Source organism: Chrysemys picta, chromosome 1 (assembly GCF_011386835.1).
Source record: "Chrysemys picta bellii isolate R12L10 chromosome 1, ASM1138683v2, whole genome shotgun sequence".
In the NCBI taxonomy this organism is placed as follows: Eukaryota; Metazoa; Chordata; order Testudines; family Emydidae; genus Chrysemys; species Chrysemys picta.
This window is the reverse complement of record NC_088791.1, coordinates 315569305-315591639: the sequence shown is the minus strand read 5'-3', so window position 1 is coordinate 315591639 and position 22335 is coordinate 315569305. Positions and strand designations below refer to the sequence as shown.

Below are 22335 nucleotides of genomic sequence, written 5' to 3'. Positions count from 1 at the left end.
TTTCCCAAGTAGCCATGTCAGAAAAGCTTAACCTGGTTGCACTATCTGCCTTCCTGCCTACTCAGTCCTTTAGTCACACTTGAGGCTACCAGCACATTTGCAGTGGTGGTTTCTGTGGTGTAGACCCCTATCCTGTAGACACTAGATTGGTGATATTTGTAAAGTTAGGATTTTCATATAGCCATCAGATGGAAATGATTTTTATTTACTTTTCACTTGGAGGAGAATTGAATTGGTGACCTAGAGATGAAAAACTCCATACTGATGCTCTCCAACTTACGCAAGGCGTTCTGTTTCAGAACGTCTTGCGTAAATCGAATTTTGCATAAGTCGGGAACGTATACCCGACAATTACGCCGCCCCCCTTCTTCCCCCCCCAAAAAAAGCTTACGGGATTTACGGAACTTTTTCTGTAAGTGCAGATATGCGTAAGTCGGGTTTGCGTAACCCGGAGAGTGTCTGTATTCCATTACCAGTTTCCTGAACTGTCCATTCCCCCAAGCACCGGTAGATTTGTTATAATCACTATATGTATATGTGTTTGGGGTATTCGTGTACAAATAGGTCTTCAGAAAGATAAACCAAGTTGCACTCTGCCTCCTAGCAACATATTTTGTAGTGTAAAACATATCACATTTATGCTGTTAAATTTAAAATAGTGAATTTAAACCAAAACCACTTGTGCAGAATGACCTGTGAGAAGATATACTCATTACCTGTTCTTTTTTTATCATGATATTTTTTTCACTTAATAGGATTATAAAAGAGATCCATTTCTCTATTTCAGATAGTAGTGTTTCAGACATACACCAATCAGAATGATAATTCCATTGAGGCAAAATATGTCTTTCCTTTGGATGGCACAGCGGCTGTATGTGGATTTGAGGCTTTCATCAATGGGAAACATATTGTTGGAAAGGTAAGATGATTTAATATTTCGCTCTTCTATAGTGCTTTCAACCCGAAAATTTCAAAGCATTAATGAGCGAAGACGCACAACATTAGTGTTAATACTACTCTCACTCTGATTTTATACCATTGTCACTTAACTAGATTTCAAGTTGATGGTGTCCCACTAAATGACTGTTGGTTAATTGAGACAAGGTAGTTAACTGTGTTCCATATAAAAATAGTTCATTTAATGATTTTGGAGCAATCTTTTGCAGGTTAAAGAAAAGGCACAAGCACATAAGGAATATAGAGAAGCAATCAGTCGAGGTGATGGAGCTTACTTGATGGACCAGGATGCCCCAGTATGTTGAATGTCATGGTTTACTGTGCATTTTAGAAATCCCAGATTGGTCACATTGTATATTAGTTGTTGAAGTCAGATACCAAACAAAGCAAGTGAATTGATCCCCAACCCCACAAATACACATGTACTTCACTTTACACATATGGGTAGTTCCATTGGAATCGTTGCAGAATCATGTCTTTAATGGGAAGGATTTTTTGTTTTGTTTGTTTTTAAATAATGGAAATTATTTAGGCTGCACATTTGATCATTTCAGGAAATTAGTCAAAAATATCTGCTGACAATCCTTCAGAAACTAGATTTTGCTAACTCTCTGTAAAAACCTCTTTTAAAAAACAATTTGAACTCTCTCTGTAAAATATTGATTTATGCATAGTTACTACTGATGAGTTGTGTCCAGACAGGAATTTTTAGTAAATTGTTAAAACAGCATAACTCCTTGCCCTTTATCACCATAATTCATTTTCTTCAAGCCGCTTCTCTGAAGAAATATAGAAAACTAGCATTTGTTTTCTGTACATGACAAAACAAATGATTTATTGCTTTGGAAAATATATAGTTTAAATATGCAGATTAAAGCAAGCGTCTCTTTTCTAGGATGTTTTTACTGTAAGTGTTGGAAACTTACCACCTAAAACTACAGTTCTTATCAAAGTCACCTACATCACTGAGCTTAGTTTTCAGAATGGCTGTATTACTTTTCAAATGCCTGCTGCTGTGGCTCCTTGGCAACAAGACAAAGCCTTAAATGAAAACACACAGGTTTGTGCATTTAAAATATAACGTTAAAGTAGCATCTTCTTGGTTTGGAGCACAAGTGCTCCAAGGGGTGATTCCACAACAAGATTGAGGGGAGTTGCAACCATCCTCCCTTTCTTACCTTTTTACATGTTTCTTACCATTTCATTTAAAATTGATTCTAACCCTCATGGCTAAAAGCAAGAGCCTCCAAAAATGTGAACCAAAACACAAATAAATCAACGTAGTGATGTCTGCCTGAATCTGCTCAAAACAATAGCTCTAAGACAGGGTTCGCAACTTGGTATTGTGACCAGCCTGCCCATATTATTAAATGAAAAGTGGCCCTAGCTACATGGGATGAAGGCCTAGCATGGGGAAAGGGGTCCGAGGATGGAAAAGGTTGAGAACCACTGATTTAGAACATGAGTAAATTTAGCAGTGTTAGTAATTAAGGTCCCTATAGGCTGGCTACTTTATGTAGGTGGCCTCCTGCACCCTATTGACTTCAGTGATGTTCCATGTGGACATAGAGGTTTGCCCACAGAGAACAGTTTGCAAGAAGGGACAAATGACTTAGTATATTTTCCCTCTTTAAATATCATCAAGCTTATTCTTCTTCCCATATGTATGTATCATTCCCATATGTTATATTCGCACATTGAGGAAAGAGTTGACCTCTGAAAGTGAAAGAAGCTGAGAATACTGCTGGGTGCTGTGCTACAGTTGCTTTTCTAATAAAACCAAGAGTGGCACTAAGATCTGCATATTTCATAACAATGATATATTTACCGTTTTTTATTTTGTATAGGATACAGTAAAGAAGGTTTGTGTTAAACAAATAGGAACAAAAAAGGGGTAAGTAACATTTAATAAGGTATTTGATATAAAAATTATTTTAAAGTTTCCTTATTTTTGTTACTAACACCTTAGATTCTTAAATGTGAAGCAGCGTGTAAAATTTATTTTTCACTATTTATGTGGGGTTTATGGCATTTCGTTCAGGTTGGATGACGAAAAGACTTTTTACTTTTGATTCAAAACTGCTGCTGTATTTAGTTTGCAAACACTACACAGCAATAATTTTTAGGCAAACTCCATCTCCACTGCACTTCATTGAATATGTTGGATTGTTTGTTTCCTGAAAACATTTCTCTCAATACCAGGTTTTATAAAAACTTTGCATCACAAAACCTAATCCCTTGGGCCTGCACTACCTGAAAGTGTACTTTTTAAAATTGAACTGATTGTTAGCTTTTTCTTTTCATTAGCATCTTTAATATTTTTTTTATATTAAATTGTGAATTTTTTTCTGATAACTTAATACTTCTTGAGAAATTGATAATTATAGTTCTACTTCATGCAATGCCTCTGCAGATATCCACTTGCTCCTGTTCATGAGCTATTCTACTAGTAAAAGCAGTAAGAGCTTTAATGGGCACTTATGCTACTCCAGGAACTGAATTTTCAGTGTTGGAAACTACATAACATCCATGTACATGCATGCACACAATGTTGCGACAAAAAGGGCTAATCCATAGGCACAGGGGCTGGAGCACCCACAGGGCAAAAATGGTGGGTGCTGAGCATCTACTGGCAACCCACCTATGGTGTTCATATTTTTTAAAGGATGTTGGAAAAAACTGGGAGGGTATAGAGAAGAGTCACAAAAATGATTTGAGCGTTAGAAAAAATGCCATATTGTGAGAGACTTAAAAAGCACAGTATGTTTAGCATATCAAATACATGAGCAAGTGGTGACTTGATCGTGGTGTGTAAGTACCTTCATGGTCAGAAAATACCAGGTACCAAAGGGCTCTTTAATCTAGTGGCAAAAGACATAAAAAGAACCAATGGCTGGAAATTAAAGCTAGACAAATTCAAATTAGAAATAAGGCACAATTTTTTTAACAGTGAGGGTGATTGTTCCTATGGCTAATCTACCAAAGGAAATGGGGGATTCTCCATCTCTTGATGTATTCAAGTCAAGACTGGATGGTTTTTCAGGAAGGTACTCTCTAGTCATACACAAATTACTGGGCTCATTACAGAGGTAATTAGGTAAAATTCTATGGTCTATTTTATACCAGAGTTCAGACTAGATGATCTCATGGCCTCTTCTGTCCATGTATCTATGTATATCCTTAGTGAATCAGCATGTACGCTGTTTGGAGTGTCTTGGGGATAGAAACTTTTGCAAGGGAAGCATGGGGCAGAAGAAAGCAAAGAGGTCCAACTAGATGATCATGATGGTCCCTTCTGACCTTGAAGTCTATGAGTCTACAAGTAGTGCACTGCTTATTGCCATTACCCTAAGAGCTGGGAAGGATAGGGAACATAGACTGATGTGTTCCTGATGGAGGAAGCATGGCATACATGCCAAATATCCTCTTCTCCAAAACTGCCTTGTGTGTCAATTGTTTTTTCTTTATTTAGTGGATTCTGTGTGGCCATGTCTATTGAAATGCCATACAGCATTGAACGCATTCATAGTTGGACGCACACACTTAAAATAAAGGTAAGTAAATCTTGCAACTGTTTTTCTGTTTTAGAGCTTATGTCTTGTATTTTAAAAGGACCCTTTTATATTTTTAAAATAAATTGCATACGATGTTTATATAGGACTCATCATGTAAACTGGTAATTCCGTTTCCTTATATCAAATGAAAAAAAATTTTCATGTGCACTTTTTAGAGCCACTTCAATGGAAGTCTTTTAATCTTAAAATACATTTAGAACATTTAATGTCACTCTAAAGAAAAATATATATTTTTAAATGAAAACCATCATCTTAATGGTAAAAAAAAAAAAACTTTGGGACATCTCATACCTAATGTTACATCTTCAAGCCTGAGTTTTTCTTAAAAGCATGCAGTTTTGTACAATTGAATGCTTTTTTGGCAGAAACTGATAAATGTCTGCTTTTTACTCTCTAGAAAACAGACTGCAAAGCCGTAATCAGGACTGTGGACAATAGTTCCTTGGACATCTGTGGCTTTGCTCTAGAAATCTGGATTTCTCAAGTATATCTACCCAGAATGTGGGTAGAGAAGCATCCAAACAAAGAGAGTGAGGTACAACTGCTACTTCTACTATACGTTATCAAATAATGGATTGACTAAATTCTGCCAGGACGTACCACTCATATAAATCCTATTGAATTTAGTGAAGAGTAAGTCAGAGCAGAATTTGGCTTGATATGGTTAATTTTGTACTTTGAAAAGCTTTAAAGAAATATAAGCCATCAATGTTAAAAAGAAAAAAAGATTATGGGACAGTATTTCTGTGTAATTGTCATGAATATACACTTTGTACCAGACTTACTTGCGGTAATGTCTTTTTGATCAATTTAACAAATTCAGTCTGTACAGTCATTCATCTTATTGGTCTATGTGACCCTTTCCCTTCAGTTTGCTTTCATATTTTATTTAGCAAGTGCTCCATCCTTGGTCTTTAACTTTAAAGTACACTTTAAAACATTATAAAGCAGGTACATAGAAATTTTTTCAATAACTAAGTTTTCTTATATACAGTGCACAATAGCAACAAATGATCTCCTTAACTGTTAATTTGAAGCATTTTCCTGTTGGTCTTTAGAATTATATAAAGAAAAGATTTCTACGTAGATTTAAATCTGAAGAAAGTTATATATTTCACAGTGCACAGAACATAAAGCAGCCATATTTGCCAAGTTCAGTGGGAAAAAAGTACTGCAAGATGAGGGGTGAAATGCTGGCCCCTTTAAAAGCAATGAGAAAACTCCCATTGACTTCAGTGGGGCCAGGATTTCACCCAAAATGTCTTGAGGAGTGAGAAGGGAACTAAAATATTCAAGTATTGTATTTGCATCTTCGCAGCCTACAAGTACAAATTAGTAATAGTTCCTATCAGGACATAATTCCATTTCAATGGAACTTTCATAATTCTATCTTTTATTTTAGTTGAACTTTCCACAGAATCTTTCTGATATAAGCCCCAGTCCTGCAAACATGCACACACAAACTTAAATTTATTCAAAGGAGTGGTCCCTTTGGACTGTATTTGCTGGACTGGGGCCTATTGTCAGAAATAATACTATAACAAATTTCTAAGCACAAATGATATCACAGACAATTCATTATTAATATTTCTGATTATCCCTACTTCTGTTTGAGCACACTTTTCTCTGGCTAGTTGTGCAGACATATATATTTCAGAGGGATGTGACTCCATATTGACACTGCAACTCCCATTGTTTCTATTGCATCAGTACTCCTGTATTCTTTGCAGGAGTTAAAATGAACCGATAATTGTTGGGTGAGTCTGGAAATATGTAGCTTCAATAAGTGGGTTGAAAAGTAGAATACTTTTGGGGACAAATAATACTTTGGGGGGATAATAACAACATATTGGTAGCAATTAAAACAAAGCGTCTTCCTTAACTGCATCATTTGACTGATGTAGTAGGTATGTGGGGAAAAATGCATCTCCAGGACTGTCAGATGTCATCCGGTATGTCCTTTGGAAATGTCACATCCAGGGGAAAGCTGGCATTCAGGATCATGGCACAAAAGCTCTAGCAGAGATCAGCAACAAAGGGGTCATTGTGTACTGAATGTACAGGTTATAATTGCACACACTCAAGAAAACATTTAAAGGAACTGCATCGGTTCTATTTTAAGGGATTTGACCTGCACAATAGAAAGTTTGGAAATTAAAATATTAATGCATCCATAAGAACGATATCTGAAATTCTGGTTTATCAAAAGCATTTAAAAACAAAGTATTTTACTAATACCACATATAGAAACAGATTTTAGTTATAAAAGTTTGAAGCACACAAAGAAAGGAAAAGCTAAAAGATGCATTTTAAAATGTTTGACTCCAAATTAAGAGAGAGTTGTCAAAAAATGTTTAAGATTGACACTGTCTAATCTCTTACACTTGTGTGTGGTATTTGCTATTTATCTGCTGAATATTCCATTTTAAGAGGAGGAAAATGCTACAGTGGTTCAACCAGAGATGAAAGGTGAACCAAAATATAAGGTTCTTCTTTGAGTGCTTGCTCATGTCCATTCCATATTAGGTGTGTGTGCTCGCCACATGCACCGGTGCCATAAATTTTTTCCCTCAGCAGTATCCGTGGGGGACTGGCTCTGGTGCCCTCTGAGTGGCACTAGCATGGCGCAGTATAATGGGTGCCGCCAGCTCCACCTACCCTCAGTTCCTTCTTGCCGCCAGTGATGGTGCTGGAACGTCTGTTGCTTTGGCTAGCATTGATTCCTTCTCAGTTCTTGTGAACTTTGAAATCCTGTAAAATAGTTATACATCGTTAGTTGTTTTCTTAGTTACTCTTAGTAGTAGTTCTCAAACTCTCTGTTAGTCCCACACAGGACCCAGCTGGGGGTCGGGGCATGCCCTGGTCCCTAGGCTTTAAGCCCTGTGCTCACTGTAAACAGCCTATGCCCATCAGTGATCCCCATACCAGCTGCCTAAGGTGCTTAGGCGAGGGGCACATAAGTGACAAGAGCCATATCTGCAAGTCCTTCAAACCTAGGACAAAGAAGGAGCATGGTATCCATCTAAGAGTGCTCCTAATGGAGTCGGCACTCACCCAGCACTGGAGCAGCGGCCCGACTCCGCACGGAGCACCGTGGCCTCTGTGCGCACTGCTCGCCGGTGCCGTCCACGACCCGGCACCAGTCTCCTTCCACAGCTCCAGTCAAGAAGCTGGAAAAGACTGTGAGGGGAAGATCTCCTACCTCTTGCAAGGGAAAGGAGAGGGCTGGGGGCGAGCCAACACCCGTGCCAGGCAGCTCAACGCCCCCTCAGGAAGTCAGGCCCCAGTTCAAGTCGAGCGGTGCAGCCCATCCCATGCCTTGCCTGCAACTCCAGATAGCTGTGCAGGCTGCAGCCAGTTTCAGGTGCCATCAACGCCTGAAGCCCTTCAAGCAGCTCAGGAGATCCTGACGCTCCCAGTGCCGCCCTCACCAGCTCCAGCAGTACCCCGATCTCGGGGAAAACCCGCGTTGGGATATATGTGTGTGTCCCTGCCTCAGCAGTACCGTTTCCCATCGAGAGGGATGTGTCACCAGCGTTCTCCCGCCTACAGCCATCACGCCTCAGGACAGGAGAGGCAGACTCAGCGGAGCCCTCTTTGGTCCCCACACCAGGGCACCAATCGAGGGACTCAAGGCGTACCTCAACGGTAGATTGGCACAGATCCTCTGAGGCATGCACCACCTGGCAAGAACTCCAGGACTGGCCCTGACCATCTTCAAGGGCTCAGTACTGATCCCGGGACCGATATGGGCACCAGAGAGCGTCATCACCCATCTCCAACAGGAAGGTCACCCTACTCAGGACAATCCTCCCGGCAACTGGCTCGTAGTAGCTCCAAGTCCCATTCAACATCCCGGTACCGGTACAGGCATGAGGCGTGGATTGCCAGATATCTGACGCAGATCCACTGAACGCCGTCGGTCCCCGAGTGCCCGACCAAGACAGTCTCACTTGGACAGGTCGGCTTTGGGACGCAGCAACTGGCACCAGTCAGACAAGAGTCACTGCTTAGCCTGATCCTGGTCACCCGGGCCCGATGACTCCACTGGTAGCTCCAGCTCAGAGTGAGGTTCCCTGACTGTGGGACAAGCCCCGGTACCAATGGTGCCGACTATATTATCAGCACCAAAACCTGTCCCATGGCCCCAAGTGGAGTGCCCGGCACAATGGTACCCGTGGAACCCGTGGGGGTTCACCCAGCCTTCCCAGGAGACGTTGGGGGTAAGACCCCACAGGTCCAGGAGGACGCAGGGGAGCAAGCTGCTGGACCACCAATGGATGTGGAGATTCCCATGGCACAGGCATCATCCTAATCATCGCCAGATGAGGCTATCACGGGGCCCCCTCGCCCAGTTCCTCAGCATGACGCCAAGGCACACCAGGAACTTTTGAAGAGGGTCACTTCTAACCTGGGGCTTCAGGCAGAGGAATTGGAAGAGCCCTCGGACTCCCTGTTTGACGTCCTCTGCTCCGCAGCTCCTGCCAGCGTGGCTCCACCCCTTCATTAAGGAGTTTCTAAGATCACTAATGCCATGTGGCGGACCTCCTTTTCCCTGGCCCCTAACTCTAAAAGGGCCGAACACAAGTACTTCGTGCCAACCAAAGGGCATGAGTACTTATACTTCCACCCTGCCCCCAATTCCCTTGTGGTTGAGGTGGTTAACCACAAGGAGAAGCAAGGACAACCTGAGGCCACCGCCAAAAATAAAGACTTAAGGAAGCTGGATCTTTTTGGAAGTAAGGTTTATTTGTCTTCCAATCTTCAGCTGAGAGTGGCCAACCACCAAGCCCTCCTTGGCTGATATGACTTCAATATGTGGCAAGTCATGGCCAAGTTCGAAAGGTCACTCCCCAAGGCTTCCAAGAAGGAGTTCCAAGCGATCCCCAATGAGGGCACGACCGCAACCAGGGCAGCCCTCCAGGCAGCATCAGATGCTGCTGCCCGCACCAGGGCTTCCGCTATCTCCATGCAGTGAGCCTCTTGGCTGCTCCTCTCTGGGTTGTCCACCGAGGCTCAGCAGTCAGTGCAGGACCTGCCCTTTGATGGCTCATCCCTATTTGAGGAGTAAACAGACAGCAAATTGCATGGCCTCAAGGACTCCCACACCACCCTGAAAACCCTGAGTCTCTATGTCCCAGCCCCAACATGTAAGTGGTTGAAACCACAGCAGCTGCAGGGCCACGGGAGTCAACCTCGCAGGACCAGCCCCATAAACAAGCCAAGAGCTACAAGCGCCGCCCGAGCCACCTGCCTCCACCCTCTGCCCAGGGGGCTTGACCTGTAATAAGCAGGGGGCCAAACGGTCGTTTTGAGAGGGCCACCTATCAGACTATTCCCCAGATCCATCTTTCCCAGTGTACTCCAACTGCCTTTCCCTCTTCCTCCCTGCCTGGACCGATGGGTCCTCAGCACAGTGGAACAGGGTTATATCCTCCAGTTCCTTTCTACCCCCACCTTCCCACTTGCCTTCCCCATCCCTCTTCAGGGACCCCTCTCATGAGAATCTCCTTGCACAGGAGGTAAAGGGGTTACTACAGCTGGGTTCAGTGGAAGAAGTTCCTCTTGAGTACAGGAACAAGGGGTTCTATTTCTGGTACTTTTTAATCCCAATGGCCAAGGGCAGTCTACGGCCCTTCCTGGACCTCCCAGACCTCAACAAGTACCTAAAGAAGTTAAAGTTCTGCATGCTCCCCTGGCTTCTATTATCCCTTCTCTGGATCCGGGCAACTGGTATGCCGCCCTCGACTTGAAGGATGCATACTTCCACATAGCAATCTTTCAAGGAGACAGATGCTTCCTCTGGTTTACGGTGGGCCCCCACTACTACTAGTTTGCGGTCCTCCTGTTCAGCCTGGCAACAGCACCGAGAATGTTTACCATGTGTATGTTGGTGGTAGCAGCTTGCCTCAGGTGCCGGGGTTTTCAGATCTACCTGTACCTCGATGACTGGCTCATCCAGGGCAGCTCCAGGTGTCAAGTCCAAAGGGATGTTGCGGTGCTTCAGGCCACGTGCTGCTCTCTGGGCTACTGGTAAACAACAAAAAGTTGATGTTAGTGCCGGTGCAGAGGATAGAATTAATCAAAGCAATCTTTGACTCGACCTGCACCAGGGTATTCCTGCCACTGGAAAGGTCCCACACGTTGATGGACCTCATCGCAGAAGTCTCTGCATTCCCTCTGATTACAGCCAGGGTCTGTCAGCGCCTCCTGGGTCACATGGCAGCGTGCACTTAGGTAGTCCACCATGCCAGGCTCCAAATGCAGCTCCTGCAACCATGACTGTGGACGGTCTATTCCCAGTCCCTGGAAAAGATCGTTACCATTCCCCAGGCAATACTTACCTCACTGCGATGGTGGACCGACCACAGGACAGTCCTGAAAGGAGTTCTGTTCGACAGTCCGCATCACTCTATCGAGTTGGTGTTGGACGCCTCGGACCTCAGCTGCGGTGAGCATCTCATCAACCTCCAGACACTGGGGATGTGGTCCCCAGAAGAGGCGAAATTGCACATAAATGTCACAGAGCTCTGAGCAGTCTGTCTGGGATTCGGAGTCTTCCTGCCCCACCTGTCTGGCAAGGTGGTACAAGTCCTGATGGACAACACAGCCTCGGTGTTCTACATCAACAGGCAAGGGGGAGCGCGCTCATCGGCTCTCTGTCAGGAGGTGCTCCATCTATGGGACTTCTGCATCAGCCACTAAATCCACCTGGAAGCTTGTCACCTTCCCGGTGTCAAGAATACGCTGGCGGACCAGCTCTGTGGGGATTTCTCCTCTCACCACAAGTGGTCACTCCATCCAGAGGTAGCCTGCATGATCTTCCAAAGGTGGGGAACTCCCCAAGTGGACCTGTTCGCTACCAGACAGAACAGGAAATGCCACCGGTTTTGCTCTCTGCAAGGTCTAAGCAAGGACCCCCTCCCCGATGCCTGTCGTGGTCATGGAGTCTGATGTATACATTCCCTCCAATTCCACTCATCAGCAGGGTCCTGGCAAAGATCAAGAGAGACAAAGCTCAGGTTGTTGTGATCACCCCAGCGTGGCCAACATTGGATCGGCACGCTTTGAACTTGTCAGTGGCCACTCCCTGCCCCTGCCCAACCTCCCGGACCTGCTGTGACAGGACCACGGTCAGCTCCTCCACCCCAATCTCGAGTCCCTCCACCTCTCGGCGTGGATGCTGCATGGCTGAATCCAGAGGAACAGACCTGTCTGGAAGGAGTTCAACAGGTCTTCCTGGGGAGTAGGACGAGGTTTTCCCGCTGGGCATCCGAGCATGGCATCTCTCCCTCGCATTCTTTCATACAAGCTATCCTGGACTACCTGCTCCATTTGAGGCACCAGGGTCTGGCACACTCTTCCATTAGAGGGCATCTAGCGGCCGTTTCCACTTTTCACCCGACAATCCAAGAACAGACGGTGTTTTCCCATGACATGACGGTCAGATTCTTGAGAGGGCTCAAGAGACTCTTCCCGCAGGTACGGACTCCTGTCCAACAGTGGGATCTTAACTTGGTCCTCTGTAGGCTCACCGGCCCACCCTTTGAGCCTCTGGGTTCCTGCTCCCTTTCCCACCTGTCATGGAAGGCTGCGTTCCTGGTGGTGGTGGCGGCATCAGCTAGGCGGGTCTCTGAAATTAAAGCCTTGACCTCAGAATCTCTGTACACGGGCTTTTTATAGTCTCTCTGTTCATAAGACAAAGCTGGTGGTTTTACCTTTCGGATACCTAATAGGCCACAGCTGTAGCCTGTCTCAAGTCCTAGCATCAGTGTATCATGGTTCAGCTGAGGATGGAATACGCTCATCTCACCACACCATAGATGATAACCCATGATCATACTGGAGGGAGGGATTCCACTATGTGAGAAAATTTTAAAACAATACATACAATCTTTTCTATAACAAAGTAGCTACCTACTGTAATAAACTTGTATTGAATTCATGGGTTTCTTTTCTGTATTTCCACTCTATAAGCTTAGAGAATGCAGGTTTTTGAACTTTTTAACCAATCACAAGTGCAAAGCAATACAGTGCACACTTGTTCTCCTGTTTTCTTCAGGAAAAACATTGTACTTTTGAAATAAATTTATTTTTAAAATTCTAGGACTTTGCATGAAGTGATGATGGTGTTGATGATTTTAAAAAATAAGCCTGTTTCTTATTTCTGAGAAACAACTCCATTCTGATTGCAGAAAAGTAAAATAGATGGGAACAGAAAACACTTGCAAACTTCCCACTGAGTTTCTCACCCACGAGGGATAAGCTAGGGACACAGGACAGGGAGAGCTACTCTCATCAAGATTTAACAAAAACAAACAAAAAACCTAATTGCTAACCTCTAGACCAGTGATTTTCAACCATTTTTAATTTGTGGACCCCTAAAAATTTTCACATGGAGTTGCGGACTCCTTTGGAAATACTAGACCACCTGCAGACCCTCCGGGGTCCACGGACCACAGGTTGAAAACAACTGCCCTAGACATTTGGCTTTATTATGCTCAGATACCACAATAATGGGTGACCTTTTGAAAACCTCGATACACATAGTGATCTTTGTAAAATGTTTAGCACCCTTTTGGCACTATATAAATAACAATGATCCATTGTGTTGATTATCAAACTCTTCTTTCTTCAGGCATGCATGCTTGTATTTCAACCAAAGTTTGAAACAAGGTTTAAAGGAATCCAACTGTCCGGAGAAATTATTATTTGTCTAGATTGCTCCAATTCCATGGAGGGTTCAACACTGCAACAAGCAAAGCAGATTGCTCTCCATGTTCTACAAATGTCTTGTTTTGGACAGAGAGTGAATGTTATCAGATTTGGCACGAGTAAGTTTTCTTTTGTTAGACGCTCACTTTTATTACTTTCTTGTCATCCTTATCTTTATGCTAATCTTTTTTATTAGACAAGCAGTAATATATTAAACTGGAAACCTGACGGTCTCTATTATTTAGTAGTAGAGAATACTTTTATTATGGTTTTTCTAATAGTAAAAATGAAACCCGTCACTGAGGTAATGTCACCATTCCTAGTTAATGAAATATAACTTAACGTTGAAAGGAAGAGCTTAATTTCAGTTTTCATTCCACAGATTTTACAGAATTTTCTTCATATTCAAAGAATATCAAAAGTGATCTTGCAGAAGTGAAGGAGTTTATTATAGTAAGTAAAATTGTTTTTCCTCTGTAGGCTACTGAGAGTTTCTTTGCCCACAGGGATTCCATGTAACGTCCACCATCACGTTGTTTTGTGGCTTTATTTGAGGCCACCTTCTAAATTACTTCCATGGCTTAGTTTCAGTAGTATACAAGAGCCCATTTTCCCTGGTAACAGGTGCATCATCTCTGTTGTATGTCCTGTTATAGCTCAGTGAAAATTTAAGGTAACTCATGGTAGGTGTTAGTCATAGGACAATAAAAGTTGGAGATGGGAGAGTCATATTGGATCATCCAGTTGATCTTCCTGAAATGCAGGATTATTCTCTATTTATTATCTTGTCCAGTTTGGTTTTAAATGACTCCTCAAGTGATGGAGCTTCCACTCCTTCCTTTTGAAAACTTCTCTGCAGCGTAATAAATCTGACTACCAGGAAATCTTCCTGATGTCCCTCCTAAATTTTACCTTTTAAAATGTCATGCCCCCTCCCTTTGCCCTCTGGTGACTTTGCAGCAGGACAGGAAAAATGGCAGTGAAGACAGCACTTGAATATGCCAGTGCACTTGGTCGTCCCAATGAAAGGCAAAATTCAATTGGCACTATCTTGGAAGGAAGATTAGATTGTAAATTTTGGAGTGCAGGGATTGTCTTTTTGCTCTGTGTTTGTACAACTTCTAGCACAGTGGGGTTCTGGTCCATGACTGGGGCACATAGGCACTGTCACAATGCAGATAATAATAACTACAGGCAGGGCCGGCTCCAGGGTTTTTGCCACCCCAAGCAGCCTCCAGCCCCCCCCCCCCCCCCCCCAAAAAAAAAAGCCATGATCTCAATCTGCGGCACTTCGGCGGGAGGTCCTTCACTCCGAGCGGGAGTGAGGGACCCTCCGCCGAATTACTGCTGAATAGCTGGATGTGCCGCCCCTCTCCGGAGTGGCCGTCCCAAGCACCTTCTTGCTAAGCTGGTGCCTAGAGCCGGCCTTGACTACAGAAAGGCAGAAGTCAAGCTCAGAATTAAGAAGTGAGCAATCACTTGTACTTGTAAACCAGGAGAAATTTACCATGGGAAGGGAAACTTAACTCTTCACTATAGTTTATTCTAGGGAAAGTTAGAAATTAAATCCAGACTTTCAGATAATCATTTTATTATTTTTTCTCTTTAGTCTGCTACACCAACAATGGGAAATACTGACTTATGGAAAACCTTACGTTATTTAAGTTTGTTGTATCCTTCTCAAAGAGAGCGTAACATTCTTCTTTTATCCGATGGGCACATTCAGAATGAGAGCATGACCTTCCAAATTGTGAAAGAGAATGTCAGACACACCAGGTTATTTACATGTGGTGTTGGGTAAGTACAGAATGAATAAACAGTTGTACTGTGCTGTGCTTCAGGCTTAAAAATCACTGATCATTTTACTTGAAATGAAATGTCAATGTGTTGAGGATCATCAGGTTTGTGAATGTGCTGTCTTTATCATGTACATATAGATGGAATGCAAAAAGTGAATGCCACATTCTACTATTAAAATAAAAAATTCCAGGAAATTCAAATTCGAGATTCCTTCAGTAGAATTTATTTTGCACATATGTAGTTTTGTCTATTTCTCTCATTCTTCTGAAATGTGTAATTTTAATATATTCCTGCTTAATATAAAAAGCATGCCTTAGAATGGGAAAGTAGCTAACATTGCTGAAACTTTAACTTTTAACATTTCCTGACTCCATAACTTTAATAATGCAGTAACATAGTTTTCTGCATTGATATTTTTTTAAAAATAAAGATTTAAAAAGAAATTACCATTGCTTACTAAAATAAGCACTTAATTGGTTCTAATTAGGCTTTGTCTAGAGTAGGATTTAAAGATGTGTTAAAAGGTGTCAAAACATGTTAGCTGACACCTTTTAACACATCTTTAAATCTAGGGCTTGTCTACATTAGAAAGTTTTATACCACTTTTGGTACAATCTCCTCTAGCGTGGCTGCAGTTATATTGGTATTAAAGTACTTTACACTGGTATAGCTATTCCCATATGGGTAAGGGAATAACGATAACATTACAAGTTACCTTTATACTGGTATAACTGAATCCATGCTAGGGCTCTTATGGTATAACTATTTCAATAAAAAAATTACACCTGACGTATTTATACTGATGTAGCTTTTAAGCATAGACCAGACCTCAAAGTATACTGTTAACATATTACACTGGTTGAGTTAAAGTAACAATGGTGAATGAGACATAACAGAGATAAGTTCACACCTTTCCTGATGCTGTTGTTTGAATAGAGACAGTTTTCTGCAAAGCTGAATTAACAGAGAAGCAGTGCATCTTTTTATATTGTGATGGTTGTATATCAGCAGCTGAAGAAAATAGATTTTTTTTAAGTGAAAGGTTAGAATTTTTAGAATATTGCAAAGTGCAGCAGCAGTTGTAAAGAGACTTTAAAATTGTGCAAGCCACACTTTCTCTCAGGCCTGTGAATTTTGTCCTGTTTTTGAGGTAAATGCAATTTTATTCCTTCTTCTTTATTTTTTTTTTCAGTTAATTTTCATCGTCAATGGTGTAGCATTTTTTTTAGCAGTAAGTTCTTTATCTTGAGAAAATGGGTTTATCAAATCCTATTTTCTTTTTTCCCTAATGCCACCCAACTTAGAGTTACAGATTATTTGAGACTTGTCTTCCATGTCATCCATTTTGTTAGGCAGTCTCTTTATTTTATACATTCATTGCCCTTCCCCTTCACATTACTTAATTACAATAGCTTCCATCCTTTATAAATAGATCATGCAAAATTCTGCATTACGTAAAAACTCTTGTCTGTTAAGCAATTTTGGCCCCACAATCTTGATTTAAGATCAACCATTTCCAGAAAGAATTGCTTGACAGTCCAAAATGAAATGCCAGTGGCTTTCAATGGAAGTAGGGCATCTATTTCATGTAGGCCCCTTTGAAAAACCCCTGCCTCAAAGATCTTACATCTGTTATGGAGAAAGTCAAGAATGCATTTTCCTTAAAACCCTCTGAACATGTACTTCATCCCTCATTTCACTACATCCAGTGGGAAACCAATGAGTTGGCTTTTCTCTGTGTGTGATTTGCACTAATTGAATGCTGAATTTTCAGAGGTAGGACGTGGGTTTTAAACCTATATGCACTGGGGATGAACAGGGGAAACGCTGCTGCTCTTGGTTTTCACTCTTGACAGCATTAGAATAGTGATAAATATAAGCAACCCTCTGTCAGGATGGAGCATGTGTTGGATCTTGCCAGTTCTGAGCTTTGTTTAGTATAGATGTGAATGAAGGAGGGGGATTTAGAGAGATTGGAGAACTTGCTACTCTATTAAAAAAAATGTAAATGTTTGGAATCAATTTCAGATGATCAGTTTTTACTTAAAAACCAAAAAAAATATTTTAAAAATGTGCTTAGTTCCACAGCAAATCATCACATGCTGAGATCTTTGTCTCAATATGGTGCTGGAGCATATGAATATTTTGACCCAAAATCGAAGTATAACTGGCTAAAAAAGGTAAGTTTTATCAATCCTGAATATATTTTTTCTGAATTTTACACTATTAGCAGCTGCTTTGGGTGGAACTTTTTGGGAGCCTCAAAGTTTCAAATTAGGAGGAGCATCTTTGGGGATTGTGAGGCCTTGCTGTTTCAGACAGGAGTACTCTTGGTGTTTTAACAGACGGAGAACTTCTTTATATTGGGGAATGGGGCTTTTGTGTCTCAAAGAGCAGTTCCCTCTTAAGTGAGACGTTGGACTCCACCTGAAAAGCAACTCCCTCTAACTTTCAGATACCATACCAGTTTCAGACCAGGGACCTCACAAAAAAGAGAAGCTTCTGAAATATCTTCCCACCCCTCTTCCTCTTTGACGTCTCTGATTTTTAAAATATAAGTTCATGTGGGTGAAAAGTGGTACTTCTCTCTCGCGGGGTATGTACACTCCATCCCATGTGCCGGGTCACATATGGGGAGAAGAAAGGAAAAAACTTTATAGCAGCCAGTTGGGTCCTGTGTTCGTGACCCTGACTATAAAACGTGGCAGTACAGTCTAATGGCCGGAGTCAATAAAGTGGCCCTTCCACTCAGGGCAGCGTGACCTAATGGCCAGAGTCAATGAGGGCGGCCCTTATACTCAGGGCAGTGCGGCCTAATGGCTAAAGTCAATAAAGGCTCCCACTTCTGGGGTATTATGTGGCCTATTGGCTCGCTGTGGTGTGTGGTGCCCAGAGCATGGGGACTCAGGCCTTCCTTGCTCCTTCGAGTCCCAGCCCGGGGCCCTGGTCATGGTGGAGGTGCTCACCACTGAGTCAGCAGGGATCCTCCCAAAACATCTTGACTGGTTCCCCGTTTCGCTCACTGGAGAAAAGTCTAAATCCCCTGGGCTGCTTTCTACCCTTTCTCCCTCGGCGATGCTCCATGGTTCCCACAGGTCTCTAGGGTCCTCAAATGGCGTAGCTCCTGCCGGCGCAGTCTCTTCTCAGGGCTTGTCAGACAGCCTGGAGTCTGTCTGGAACTCTGCATGCCATAGCTCTATAGATGGGGCATGTAGCAATTCACTGGAGAGAGCCTGCAGTCTGCGTCCTCCCCCTTCAGCAGCCTGCCCAGACTGAGCTGAGCAGGCTGCTTCCTTTTATACTCTGCCTCCAGGCTGAACATGCCCAGCAAGGTTGGAGGGGCGGGGCTTCCTCAGCCTGCAAAGCACAGTTAACCCTTTCGGGGTTGGCATGGGGTAGGTCCCCCCCCCCCCCCCATCACATTCTCATTTTAGGAACTTGGTGGGGCTATCTCAGTAGTTTATGATGCTGAGGCCATGTTGGCTGCTACTCTTTGAGTAACCTCTGCTGGAAAGCTGCAGCAGTGTTCGCTTTCAACCAGAAACTTGTCAGTTTTCACTACTGTCTCGCCTTGTTTTTAATATAATTTACATTATGAGGGAAAAGGAGATGGTATTTGGTGTGAATAAGAACCAAGTTTCAGTTTTGTTCCTTGTTTACAACACTGAGAGAATAAAATAAGGTGAAAAAACTCCATGAATTTTATTTTATTTCTCTACTTTTAATGTCAGATTCTGTTGTACTCATCTTGATTAGGGCTCGGTCTACACTTAAAACTTAGGTCGACATAGCTACAGCATGCAGGGGTATGAAGGCCAAAAAAGAATTTGAAGAACAGCTAGCCAAAGACTCAAAAAGTAATACAAATTTTTTGTTTAAGTACATCAGAAGTAGGAAACCTGCTAAACAACCAGTGGGGCCACTGGATGATCGAGATGCTAAAGGAGCACTGAAGGATGATAAAGCCGTTGCGGAGAAACTAAATGAATTCTTTGCATTGGTCTTCACGGCTGAGGATGTGAGGGAGATTCCCAAACCTGAACCATTCTTTTTAGGTGACAAATCTGAGGAATTGTCCCAGATTGAGTGTCATTAAAGGAGGTTTTGGAACAAACTAAACAGTAATAAGTCACCAGGACCAAATGGTATTCACTCAAGAGTTCTGAAGGAACTCAAATGTGAAATTGCAGAACTTCTAACTATAGTCTGTAACCTATCATTTAAATCAGCCTCTGTACCAAACAACGGGAGGATAGCTAATGTGATGCCAATTTTTAAAAAGGGTTCTAGAGGTGATCCCGGCAATTACAGGCCGGTATGCCTGACTTCAATACTGGACAAACTGGTTGAAACTATAGTAAAGAAGAAAATTGTCAGACACACAGATGAAGATAATTTGTTGGGGAAGAGTCAACATAGTTTTTGTAAAGGGAAATCACGCCTCACCAATCTACTAGAATTCTTTGAGGGGGTCAATAAGTATGTGGACAAGGGGGATCCATTGGATATAGCGTACTTAGATTTTCAGAAAGCCTTTGACAGGGTCCCTCACCAAAGGCTCTTAATCAAAGTAAGCTGTCATTGGATAAGAGGGAAGGTCCTCTAATGGATTGGAACTGGTTAAAAGATAGGAAACAAAAGGTAGGAATAAATGGTCAGGTCTCAAAATGGAGAGAGGTAAATAGTAGTGTCCTCCAGGAGTCTGTACTGGGCCCTGTCCATTTCAACATATTCATAAATGATCTGGAAAAAGGGGTAAACAGTGAGGTGGCAGAATTTGCAGATGATACAAAACTACTCAAGATAGTTAAGTCCCAGGCAGACTGGAAGGAGCTACAAAAAGATCTCTCAAAACTGAGTGACTGGGCAACAAAATGGCAGATGAAATTCATAGTTGATAAATGCAAAGTAATGCACATTGGAAAACATAATCCCAAATATACATATAAAATGATGGAGTCTAAATTAGCTGTTTCCACTCAAGAAAGAGATCTTGGAGTCATTGTGCATAGTTCTCTGAAAACATCCACTCAATGTGCAGCGGCAGTCAAAAAAGCTAACAGAATGTTGGGCATCATTAAGACAGGGATAGACAATAAGACAGAAAATATCATATTGCCTCTATATAAAATCTATGGTATGCCCACATCTTGAATACTGCATGCAGATGTGGTCACCCCATCTCAAAAAAGATGTATTGGAATTGGAAAAAATTCAGAAATGGGCAACAAAAATGATTAGGGGCATGGAATGAGGAGAGATTAATAAGACTGGGACTTTTCAGGTTGGAAAAGAGATGACTAAGGGACAATATGATAGAGGTCTATAAAATCATGACTGGTGTGGAGAAAGTAAATAAGGAATTGTTATTTACTCCTTCTCATAACACAAGAACTGGGGGTTCACCAAATGAAATTAATAGGCAGCAGGTTTTAAACAAACAAAAGGAAGTATTTCTTCACACAATGCACAGTCAGCCTGTGGAATTCTTTGTCAAAGGATGTTATGAAGACCAATGCTATAACAGGGTTCAAAAAAGAACTAGGTAAGTTCATGAAAGATAGGTCCATCAATGGCTATTAGCCAGGATGGGCAGGGATGGTGTCCCTAGTCTTTGTTTCCCAGAAGCTGGGAATGGGCAACAGGGGATGAATCACTTGATGATTACATGTTCTGTTCATTCCCTCTGGGGCACCTGGCATTGGCCACTGTTGGAAGACAGGATACTGGGCTAGATGGACCCTTGGTCTGACCCAGTATGGCCACTCTTATGTTCTTATGAAGAATCCGCGCCCCTGAGCACTGCAGTTATGCCAACCTAAACCCCTGGTGTAGACACAGCTAGGTCAACAGAAGAATACTTCCGTCATCCTAGCTACTACAGGTCTGTCGCATCTTATGTGCATTTAACGTGCGTGATTTCAACTTTACACGATCGGCAAAAACAAGAAAGAGAAAAATAACAATTTTAATACTATACCTGTAGTGCGGGTGATTTTTGCCTGCCATTGAACTCAATGGAATTTTGGCTATACGCGGTTTTTGCTTTACGCGCTAACTGCGGAACGGAACCCCCGCGTAAGATGAGACAGACCTGTATCTCTCGGGGAGGTGCCATGACAAGAAAACCTCTTCTTGTGATATTTTTCCTAGTAGAGTAACATATTTAACTCATTTGCATCTTTTTACACAGATAGAAAGCCAGACATCCAGAATATTTTCTCCAGGATGCAGTTCTGTCTCTATTAAATGGCAACAGTTTGACTCAAATGCACCAGAGCCATTGCAGGCTCCTGCTCAAATACAGTCTTTATTTAACAATGAAAGACTTCTTGTCTATGGATTTATCCCACGTTGTACTCAGGTAATGAATGATACCAGGGAACATGTTTTTAAAGTTATGCATCTCATTACTCACAACTCCAATTCTATTTGCATTTCTGGAAACTGAGCATCACTGCAGAAGTGCTGATAGCACAGAATGATAGGGAAAAATGAGAGGAATACTTTTCTTATTTCTTTCAGGCCACCTTAAATGCACTAATAAATGACCAAGAATTGCAAGCAATGGTATCAACCACTGAATTACAGAAGACAACAGGAACAGTGAGTTAGGCCAATGTTATTTATACACACCATATATATGTTGTTTTAAAATAGCACATACCCTTGTTTTCGGCATTTTGGCTTCTACTGTTTTAATAAAGAACCTCAGCCTCATTTGAAGGAAGCTTTTAAAAAGGCAGCTGACCTATGTGGGTTAAGTGAGCACATTTCCTGCATGTTTGCTGGCCCAGACTGATTTGAAAAATATAAACTTACCTGGGTGGAAGGTGGTTCTTCTCATTTTAGGAATTTGTTGGGTCTACCTCTGTAGTTTCTGTTGCTGAGGTGATGTTAGCTGACCTCTGCTGGGGATGATGCAGCAGCATTCTCTTTCAATACTTAAGCCATTGCTTTTTGGAAAAATTCTAAAAGAACTGAGGCCTGATCTACACTATATAGTTAGACGACGTAAGGCAGCTAGTTATGACCTAATTATGTCAGTATACACACTAAAGCTTTGTCCCGCCGATGTAAGTGGCTTACTACACCGATATACTAACTCCACATCCACAAGAGGCATAGGGCATATGTGGGTGTAGTTAGGGCAATGCAGTGTCTGTGTAGATACCTCTTTACTTACATTGGCTGTTGGCAATTTCAGGGCTCCATGCTGGAACCGTGAAATTGACGAAAAAGCTCAGGGAGGCGAGAAGCCCAGGTGGCTGGCCCCCGCTCCCAGTGG

At 42.4% G+C, this 22335-nt stretch overlaps 1 protein-coding gene across 10 annotated transcripts in view; it reads left to right on the top strand.

Annotated features, from left to right (window-relative positions):
• Positions 1 to 22335, top strand: part of PARP4 (poly(ADP-ribose) polymerase family member 4) — a 101635-nt gene that overhangs the window by 38834 nt on the left and 40466 nt on the right. For all 10 annotated transcript variants that reach the window (XM_042855193.2, XM_042855211.2, XM_042855197.2 and 7 more), the window contains 12 exons: positions 788 to 919; positions 1167 to 1253; positions 1853 to 2017; positions 2805 to 2851; positions 4430 to 4511; positions 4930 to 5067; positions 13171 to 13366; positions 13630 to 13700; positions 14857 to 15044; positions 17128 to 17227; positions 21241 to 21411; positions 21573 to 21653. In XM_042855193.2, coding sequence (XP_042711127.2) covers positions 788 to 919; positions 1167 to 1253; positions 1853 to 2017; positions 2805 to 2851; positions 4430 to 4511; positions 4930 to 5067; positions 13171 to 13366; positions 13630 to 13700; positions 14857 to 15044; positions 17128 to 17227; positions 21241 to 21411; positions 21573 to 21653 — 1458 coding nt within the window. The remainder of the gene's footprint in view (positions 1 to 787; positions 920 to 1166; positions 1254 to 1852; positions 2018 to 2804; positions 2852 to 4429; positions 4512 to 4929; positions 5068 to 13170; positions 13367 to 13629; positions 13701 to 14856; positions 15045 to 17127; positions 17228 to 21240; positions 21412 to 21572; positions 21654 to 22335) is intronic.